Source organism: Alexandromys fortis, unplaced genomic scaffold (assembly GCF_014885135.2).
Source record: "Alexandromys fortis isolate MF-2015 unplaced genomic scaffold, M_Fortis_MF-2015_v1.1 scaffold_98, whole genome shotgun sequence".
Lineage (NCBI taxonomy): Eukaryota > Metazoa > Chordata > Mammalia > Rodentia > Cricetidae > Alexandromys > Alexandromys fortis.
Genome location: NW_026068002.1, coordinates 1985974 through 1996484, shown reverse-complemented (window position 1 = coordinate 1996484; position 10511 = coordinate 1985974). Strand labels below are relative to the sequence as shown.

Genomic DNA, 10511 nt, shown 5'->3' with positions numbered 1-10511 from the left:
AAATAAATAAATAAATAAATAAATAAATAAATAAATAAATAAAACCAGCCTATAATCCACAACCCCAGAGAACCTAGACAACAAAGAGGACCCTAAGAGAGACATACATGGATCTAATCTACACAGGAAGTAGAAAAAGACAAGATCTCCTGAGTAAGCTGGGAGCGTGGCAATCATGGGAGAGGGTTTGAGGGTAGAGCAAGAAAGGGAGGGGAGGGAAGAAAAATATATAGCACAATAAAGACCATAAAAGAGAAAAAAAAAAACAACAAAAAAAGAAAAAAACAAAAAATTGTCCCGAGTTTGGGTATTGTTTCTCACTCTTGTTTTAAGCAGTGTAAGTGTGAAGCTTTAAGGATGCAGTAAATGTGAGTGTGCACAAACAAAAAGTTATGGCAGCTTCATAGTTAACAGCTTAGTCTGTGCTCAGTGTGTCTTCTTTATTCCTTGGTGAATGTGTTTTTGTATCTCATCTGTAGCTCTTTCCCCCAGTTGTAAGCTTGCCCTGTTAGCCAGTCGGCTGTGTTATGGAGAATATTGTTAATGTTGAATGAAAGTGATACAAGAAACATTTAAAGCTGTTAGGTCACCCTCCCTTCAGGGTTTGTTGCTTTATGCCTCTCTGTCCAGCAGTCTATCTGGGACTGTGAGCAACCCCTTCATTGGACCAGCACAGATTCTTCCTACCTATGCCTTCCTATTGCTTCTTCTTTAGTATGCTGCTGGAATTGGATAGCCATGGGTCTTTCTTCTTTTAAGTGTTTACAATAGAGGATGACAGGCATAACTATACAACAGAAAACACCCTGGGATGCTTATTTAAGAATGAAAATGTCCAACCTCCTTTCTATTTTCTAGTCACCCAGTAGATCTGAGTCTGGGCCTATGGATCTGCATTTTAACACTGCCAATTTTAAAACAAGATCTTTCTTTGAAAATTACATGGGTTTTATAAATACTGTTATTATAAACAGGACAGGGAGAGAGTCTATTGGTCGGAAGCTCAGGTGTTGGGGTTTTATAAGAATTTCCAACCCTTGAGCGATAATGATTTGAGTTTCTCTTCATAATCAGCTGTGGTGGTTCTGAGTCCACAGTGTATGTTGGGGATTCGCTTGTGCTCACGTGCCAGTGACTGGCTACTACAGAACAGATCAACTAGGATCCGTCAAAGAACAAATCAGCTGGTAACGATGAGCTATCAGTACAGCAAGTGTTGTAAACAGTATCATGATTTTTTCTTTTCTCTTTTTTTTTTTTTTTTTTGCCATTAACTAAAATAGATTGTCTAGGTTTGTTGTGACCTCATCTGGGAAGTGAGTCAGTAGTGTTTCCAGATGGTTCACAGTGCAGTGTTGCACACTCAGGATGCTTAAGCCCCAGTGCTACATGCTAAACACTAAGGGCAACACCATCATCCCCATCCCTTGGCCAGTAAGGCCATTCTTTGAATCCTGAGGCTTTGTGTGTCTTAGTGGACAGTTTGGCAGAGTTTTTCTTTGGGAAGATCACTGACACAGATCTTGTGGTACTTATCTCCTGGGAATCTACTCCTCACTTCACACGTCTTTTTCTGCAATGATGTTTAGCTGCTCTGTGCTCTGATTTGCTGAGAACTTCAAAGGATGTGGATTCTTGGGAACTGATGACCTATTTTTAGGTAACTGGAAACTGACTGTCTTTGTCTTCTCCCTACATGGAGCAAATCAAGGGAAAAAATAAGACATTTTAGTGAACCTTAATATGTAACATTTTCTGTTTTTCCAGTCATAGAAATTTGTCATCAGTGCTAAAAGTTTATCTTAATGTATCATAATACTTACTTTCTTAGTTGCCTAATAATAATGTGAGAATGCATATTGGAACTGGCTTTTTAATTAAGCCCTGTGTATAGTGTTGATAAAAATGTAAAAGCATAAGTTGGATATCACGCTGTTTTAAGCAGAGTCTCACAACTCCACAGTTTAAATATGTCAGACATATTTAACTACGAAAGCACAAATTAAACACATATCAGTCTACTTCTTTTGACTCTGAGATCACAAGATGTCCATCGTGTGTCAATCCCAAAGGGACAGGGGAGAAGAGCCGCAGCTGGTGTCATTTGAGGGATTGGATCCTTCGCTTGTCTCTCTTCTCCTTTGACCCTGGTAGTTTTTATACAGGTTTCTGACCTTCCCCAGGAGAAACTGCTCGTAAGACTCAGTCTAAAGAGCAGGGTTTGAATGATTGCTCTTCCTTCACGGCTGTCCTCTTTTGTTGTAGATAAGGGTGTAGCTACACAGAATGGCATTTCATGGCCTGTATCTCAGAACACATCTGCCCCTTCCCCTGGGAAGAAGGTGGACCAGGGCTTCCATGTGTTAGGATCAATAAAATAGGAACAACTGCTGCCAGCTAATGACCCACTCGTTCAGCTATTTCCCTGTGCTCCACAAACACTGTGAGGTAACTGCTATAATGACTCCCATTGCACCAAAGAGTAGACTGTGGCAAATGACACATTAATGACTCCTTCCAAGAACATGCTATTTGAAAGCGATGAGGCTAGGATTTTAGCCATCTCATTCCAAAGATTGCCCTTCCTAACCTCCCAGAGGCGGAAAAGTACAGATTACTTTTATTGAAATAGGTCTGTTTTTTTCCAGTCAGCAAATTTAAGTAAACAATTATTACAATTATTTCCTGTTTGTGTTGGTGTCTGAGTGCACATATATATGCACATGTGTGTGCCATGCGACACAAGTGGCTGTCATAGTACAACTTGTGGGATTCTGTACCCTCCTTCAGCTTTGTAGGTTCTGGGGATGGAACTCAGATCATTAAGTTTGGCAGTAAGTGACTTTACGTTTTGAGATAAGTGTCTGTACCTCCAATCAGTAAAGTCAATAAAACAGCATCCTTATTTTTGCTTTCCATTGTCCACCTGGGCCCATTTCCTTAATTTTTATTAATATCCTGAAATTACTTGTCCTTGAAACCCAAGAAGAAAAAAATGGGTTTCTATATCAAAGTCAAAGTCAAATGAAAACCTTAACTTTCGTTTCAGAAAGCTTGGGTTCTTAGACACTTTGGTAGAAGCATTGTTCCAAAAAAAAGGATACTTTCACAGTATGATAATGGAAAATATCACAGGCAAATTAGGCTTAATGTCTGATACGATTCAAAATCCAGCTGCAGAAAAATTGGTCCTCTATTTATCTTTGTAAAATTCTGAAAGTTGCTAGGAGGTAAGTGAGCCTTCCAAACCAGAAGAATAATGACCTGCCAGCTTACTAGTTAATTCCCAAGTACACAAGAGACGGAGTGAAAGAGGGCTATAATAAAAGATATTAATTCCGATTAAGTGATTCTCTGTCACTAGCATATTTTTGTGCCAATCCAGATGTTGATTTTAAGCCAACATGGACTTTTCTTCTTTTAACGCAACTCCACACTTGGCTCAATATTTCAAATTTAACTAACTTCTAAATTCTGGACTCTGTTCTGCAGAGTTTATTAGCTGGCAGCTTCAAAGCTGCAAACCATTTTGGTTCAGAAAGACAATACTTTGTAAACATTGGCTAGTTCCCCAAACTGTCATAAGAAACAATAGAAATTGAAATGGGAAAGCTAAAAGTACTGTAATTCTCAATCCTATGGGTTCTCTTGAGTTCAAAAATTAAAGATTCTAACAGTCACTGCACAATTTCAAAATATATAGATGCAAGATAGCCATCAAAATCTAAAGAGTAGCCATTCGGTAATAAGATGATAATGAAGACTCTTCCTTCTGTATACTCCAAAGTATAAAATATACTTTGCACATTATAAACATATTTTATTTAAAAAAATTGCAAGTATATTTTATAATGTGCAAGTTGTATCCTTTTACCTTCTTTATGCAGTGAACAACAGTCAACCAGTTTTGTAAAAGCACTGAATGATAAACGTATCTATCTCTATCTCTATCTATCTGTATGTTTGTATACATTACATATGTGTATAAGCTCTAAGTTTATTTACATTATTAAAAGAAAATAGGTCATCTTTATCTTTCCTTCTTCCTCTTCTCCGAAGATATGTGGCCACAGGAACTCAACTGTTAAGTGTATACTTACTGTTTCTATGTCTTATGTCTGACTTGACATGGCCATAGGAACTCAACTGTTAAGTGTATACGTCCTGTTTCTATATCCTATGTCTGACTTGTCATGGTTGCAGGAACTCAACTGTTAAGTGTGTACTTCCTGTTTCTATGCCCTATGTCTAGCTTGTTAACAGGCTCTCCTTTCTCCAACTGTGAGATGCACCTAGAAACCACATCTACTATGACGATTTTTGGCCCCAAAATAATCACCCTTTGTCTAGGTTGCTTTATAGTCTTCAGTCTGTTCTTCTTATGTTTGCTATTCTCTTCAGCCTTTTCACAATGGGGCTTCCTACATATCCACTTAAAAAAAAAAGAACATATTAAACAAGAGAGTCCTTGGCCATGCTGAGCCTCTTTCTTGAGGCTTGCTCACCTGGTTACCTCTCCTTTAACACACCAGTTTCGATCCCCCTAACTGGAGCTTTTGCATCGAACTATTCTCAACACCCGGGAGTTCCCTCTTAGATACAATGGGTTCATTTCCTTTCTTCCTTCTCTGGTTTTGTCTACAGTATCAAGCTTTCCAACAGTGGTCATTCCTATAACCCTTCACTTCTTTTTATTGCCTTATTTTCCTTAGTTGGTAACATAAGATATACTTTATGCATTTTTATTCATTGATTATGAAGGAAAACATCCCCAAAGGGATTTTTGAGAGTTGCTCCCTGCTGTGTAACAGGGCCCAGGATCCTGCCGTGAAGGTGATACCCCAGGATACATTTGTTGAGTGATGGGTGGGTGTGTAGTAAGAGTAAAGAACCATAGACAGAAAGGACCAAAACCAAACTCACGATGACATTTATCCCTAAGGAGGATGGGGGAGACACAAAAAACCTTACCTATGCTAGACTCTTATAGATGAATACACGGGTGTTTATAAAATCGCTGAGAATCTTTAAAAATTTCAAGACAATTTTCAAAACTAGGCTTCCAATAATTAAGGGGGTAAGTCAGTATTGCATAGCATTTCCCCAAAGACCTTCCATAATGGATCCTGTTGGCTCTCCATCCCCACATTTTCCCATTCCTGCAGTTTTTCCCCAAGTTGTGGTATCTCCATGTTTATGTCTTTTGTCGTTCTATGGGGTATAACTTTCCCCCCTTTCCTTTGTCTGACTAAATCCAACCATCTTTATGACTTAGGGTAACTCTCATTTCCCTAGTGGAACTTTGTACAAGTGACACACAGTTTTCATTCTATCTTTTGAAATCAAAGTGCCTTGGCCTCTGCATCCCACACCCAGTGGGAAGTCTCTGTTCTTTGCAATACTTAGAAGAATTCGTGCAGGCCTGTGGTTATTTTTTGATTTGATTTCCTGCCACCACTAAATGCTATGACTCATATATTCTTTCAGCAATACAACCCCCCCTCTTCTCCACTGTGATAAGCCAGTCATGAAACCCACACTCCCTTTTCTCTATTTTCCTACTTGACTCATACAAGACAGATGTGTGGAGACCTTGCTAGAGTCAGAACTTTACTGGGGGCAGGACGGAAGAGTGGAGGGAAAAAGTCATACTTCTGCATGGCAGGCTTTGTAGTAGACATTCTTGCTGTAAAGGGATCCTTGACCCTACCCCAAGCTTATCTGTCAATTGTTTCAGCTTCCTCTACTTTTTAGGCTAACTCCTATTATTTACTTTTTGTAGTTAAGACTCAAATAAATGACAGCTTCAGGAAGCAAGATACATTTTGGTTCGTAGTTATTAGAGGGTTCAAATCCATAGGTTCTTGTCAAGTGTTGATGGGCAGAACATCTTTACTCTGAGGTTCAAAGGAAATTCTGCTCCCCCAAATTCTAGGGCCTATACCCTTCTACCAAAAGAGCTATTTCCTTATCACTGCCAGAAGGGATCAACAGCTACCTGTCGTGCCTATTAGCATACCAAAGTACATGCTGGCCTGCAGGCTTCCTTAGTACAAGTACCTGCAGTTCCACTCAGTTCTTCTTACCTTGCCCCTATCCTGAATTTATCCAGCTCATAGATTTCCCTCTTCCAGTGTCTCATTCTTTTATACTATGTCAGATGTACACCCTCTTTTTTTGTCTTCTTTCTTTGGTTTTTTCTTTTTTGCCCCCTCTCTTGGTCATATCTTTGCCTTTCTCTCCCACTTCTATCTTTCTCTTCCCTTATGGTCTCATCTAGTCTGTTTGGCCATGTTCTGTCTAATAGTTTCTCCCGCTGCTCTGGACTCTCCCAGATGCCTCTGGCTGTATCCTCCCTCATATCTACAATAAAACCTTTCCATCAACCATACCCTGGAGTGGTTATGCCCTCAGTTTACACACTAACATGGGTAGAGCATCTTGGGGGCAGGGGTGCTTGATAAGGGACAGCTGTTCACATTACAGCAGGCAGATCAAAGAGAAGCTACAGGAACAGACTAGGAACTTACCCCAGTGACTCAGGTCCTCCAGCTAGGTTCCATCTTTTAGTTTCCACAACCTCCCTCAATAGTGCCACAATCTAGAACACCAATTGTACAACACATAGGACAGTCGGGAGCATTTCATATTGAAATCATGCCATTCCTTATATACCATCCTGTGCATTTGGAAACACTTTCCCATTGAGTCTTTTACCTTTGGGACTATCCCTAAACAGTTTATTCTGTTAACTTTCTCCCTAACCCCTTGAAGACATTTGCCTTCATGAGAAACTTTCTCTCTCTGAAAGAAATTGTGTGTTTAGTTCCTAAAATAGCTATCCTTCACCCCAAGACATACTATCGAGTGGTCAGTTTGCCTGTGTGTCTTCTTCATCATCTAATGGCTTGATTGTCTAAGTCTTGTGTTGGTGCATGGTTCAGAGTATGATTAATACTTGAGGTAGGAATAAAGACTAAGTTTTCTGCTTGTTGCAGAACATCTGTTAGAAGGTGCTGTTGGACTATTACAATTTGTTCTTTTGATTCCCTAGACAGACATCAATGGGATGGAAATCGTTTGTACTCTGGTTTTGTTTCCTCCAGTGGGTACATCCTGACATGTCTATAAGGATCCTTGATGGGTCCTCAGTCGCGCCTGTAAATTAACCAGGGACACAGAGAGCATTACCTGCAAACAAAACTGTGATCAGAAGAAGCTCTCTGGCTGGAGCTACTGCTGCTGTAAGCATCTGCAGCCAGCATCTTTTCTCCATTGTCCTGATTTCTAGTGGAAGAACGTGCCAGTGATGCTCCGATGATGTTTGGAAGTCTGTTTCGAGCTTTCCAGGGGTCATTCGTTGCACAGGAGTGAACTGCTGGAGAAACGGAGTAGCGTCTGACAATCATGACATTGCCTGTACAGGAAGCACAAAATTCAAGCTGTGAAACATTTTACCCTTAAAGATACTCACAATCGAAAGATGATGTTGATCATACCTAGCTGATGTGAAAAGAAAGATATCTTTTTGCTGATTTGTGTTACAAGTGTTAGTTGATTGTAGCCACAGTTTGGACACTTTTTCAAGAAATGGGGCAGTGAACATCATGAAAATTTTGCCTGCATAGAGTTCTCAGTGTGTAGTTTATGTTTCCATAAACAGGCAATACGTGATGCAGTGCAGATGATGACAGATTTTAGGATGAGAAAGCAAGGGATAAAGACACATGGAAGAAGAGATGACGTCATTTCATTGTGTGGTCAGAGACAACCCAAGAACATAGAATTAGTTCATAGTAGATTACTGTAGATTTTTATGGTTAACTAGAAGATTGTGAGGAGCTCAAAACTTCAAACATGAAGCAATAATGAATATCCAGAAGTGTTAATTGTTCTAATTCGGTCATTGCACATAATACATTCAGGTATATTGATATATCATGCTATACCCCATAAATATGTACAATCATTATGTGTTAATAAAGCTGAAAATGTGTTTAATGAGTTATAAATACTAATTATACTGACAGTATTAAGCGTTATATCTGTAAAAATTTAAAAATTTATCATAGTATATTTCATAAGTATATTGTTAAATAGTAAGTGTAAATTTAAATATAAAATAAACAGAGACTTGGATATAAATAGATTATAAAACAAGGCCTTAAAAGTAGGATATTGTGGAATGTCTCGAGATTGTGGTTCCTGAAGGTATCTTCACTCTAGACTCCAGAAAAATGGGTTCATCCACTGTCCTTGGCCACCTAGATAGCCACAGTAATCCAGCTGGTTGTTCCTAACTGTCCTGTAGTTGAGTGACTTGGCTTTATTTGGCCACCATGAGACAGCCCACTGGGAGATAAGAACAAGATAATAAGGAGGAAAGCAGAAGGGCTTTGTATGGGCAAGGGAGTGCTTCTTCCTAATGGTAAGTGGATGGACTTAGTTCCCAAGGGCTTACAGTTCAGTGTCTGTCCATCAACGACTTCCAATACATTTCTTCTGTGAAGTAAACCAGATTTTCCTTGTTTATGCTAATAACTGAGAATCTTGGTTCAAAGAACTCTATTTTAGGGAGTCTTGACTTCTCGGAGTCCCTCTTAGCTTTTTGGCTTGAGGCTGATCGTTTGACCTCTGCTTGGATGTCAGTTGTCACTTATGAGGGCAGCATTGACCTCGTGGGTTGATTTTCATTTTTCAAGGTCCTTTCTACTTGTTGACTCTTTGTGTTGCTTGCTATAACTTTGTTGTTAGCTAGCACGGAAGTGTAAAAGGAAGCTATGTAATGTGTTTATGTTTCGAGAATGCCAGAACTACAGTAATTTATTTAAATTTGCCACCTGTCATTGCAGGAAAAGGACAGAAAGGGTTGTGACACTGCAAAAAGTGGAGACTCACCTGGCTTTGCACAGTTTACAAGATCAGAAGATGCGATTTTAGGGATGAGTTTTGGGCAGATATGTGCAAATTTATCTGAAGAGATTAACTGTAAATGCCATTCAGAAGTTACCTTTACACCTTTCCAAAGACTGTAGTGTACACCATATGTAACTATGTATAACCAGTTTTGGAAATCGAAACGTTAAAGTTTCTGTTTAAAAGAATTAGGAAGCTATCTCTCCATCCTGAGTCCTAGGGAACTAGATGGGGAAAATTATGCTGTTGATAGCAAAGTTGAATTTATTTTATTTGGGTCCTGCATTTAATGTGGAACTGATTACCAAATAAATTCTTTGCTCATCTCCTCGAGTCACAAATTATCCTTTTTTTTTTCTTATCCACACAAGGGAAGAAATATTCACACAGCATCACAGGACCGCTAGTCCAGTTTCAAAGATCACTGCCAATTGCAATTTACTTGCCAGTAAAGGATATGAGAGATTGAAAAGAATAAGAGCCCTGCAGTGCTGGGAGTTCCCTGATATGTTTCTTTTATCTTTCCCATTGCCAATTTTAACACTCACAACAGCCACGAGGTGAGGTTGCACAGAGCAGGAAGGACAAGGCGACATTCTCAGAAAGTGCTGTTAGATTTTTACATCCATCAAAACCCATGCAATGCTGATGTTTCTACAAACATGTTTTATCCAAGGAGAATTCATTTTGAGTAAGCACTCTGTAGCCTCATTATGTGATAAACATAGTTCATCAGCCAGCAGGTATACCCCTGAGCTGTAGCTCAGGTCTTGACCTCAGGCAATCAAAGAAAAAGCTAACTCTACCCTAGAAATGTCTCCTTTGATTTTCTCACGGTATCTATTACACATCTGGAAGAACTTGGGGTTCCAAGTGATTTGTTTGCAGCTTTTTCAAGTTAGTTTCTTTCTTGAATAGAGGCATACACTTGTGTTTTATGATATTTAGTTATCAGGGGGTAGTTTTGTAAGATTCTGTTTTTAAATGCATATTGGGGATGTCGCTTTCTTAAATGTCCTGTGTTTTATATTCTTATCTGTAAAATAAAGGAATTTTTATAGGGTGCACTCCAAGATTACTGTGTAATAGATTTCTAGGGTTCCATTGCAAGTTTGAATTTCAAATGATGTTGCCAACGTATCATTCCAACTTCCAATAGAAACTTGTATGTAAGTCAAGTAATAATATTTTCTTGGCAACTGTCACTGAAAAATTCACATTGCTCTTGCTTGTGTTGTCTTACTCAGGTCTCTCAGAGCCTATGGGATAAGGTCTGTCACTGTCCTTACAGTACAGGTGAGGCAAGTGTACTCGAGCAGATTCGTAGAATCAAGCATTTCTCTGTTGGAAGAGGCCTTGGAACGTATCTGGCGTAACTGTTTTTTTTCCCCACAATTTGTGTGTATTTGTGTGTGTGTGTGTGTGTGTATGCATATGTGTGTGCATGTGTGTGTTTGTGTATATGTGTGTATGTGTGCATTTATTCCTGTGTGTGTACATGTACATATGGAGGCCAAAGAATGATCTTAGGTATTAGGTATTGTCCTTCAGATGCTGTCATCTTTTTCTCTTTTATTCCTTCCATCCCTCCCTCC

General features: G+C 39.2%; 1 protein-coding gene across 1 annotated transcript in view; it reads right to left on the bottom strand.

Moving 5' to 3' along the window:
- Positions 1-1559: 1559 nt before the first annotated feature.
- Positions 1560-10511, bottom strand: part of Ccdc195 (coiled-coil domain containing 195) — a 13099-nt gene continuing 4147 nt past the window's right edge. The window contains exons 2-3 of the mRNA XM_050161053.1: positions 7192-7417; positions 1560-1692 (exon numbers count right to left, since the gene is read on the bottom strand). Of these exons, the coding sequence (XP_050017010.1) occupies positions 1560-1692; positions 7192-7417 (359 nt within the window). The remainder of the gene's footprint in view (positions 1693-7191; positions 7418-10511) is intronic.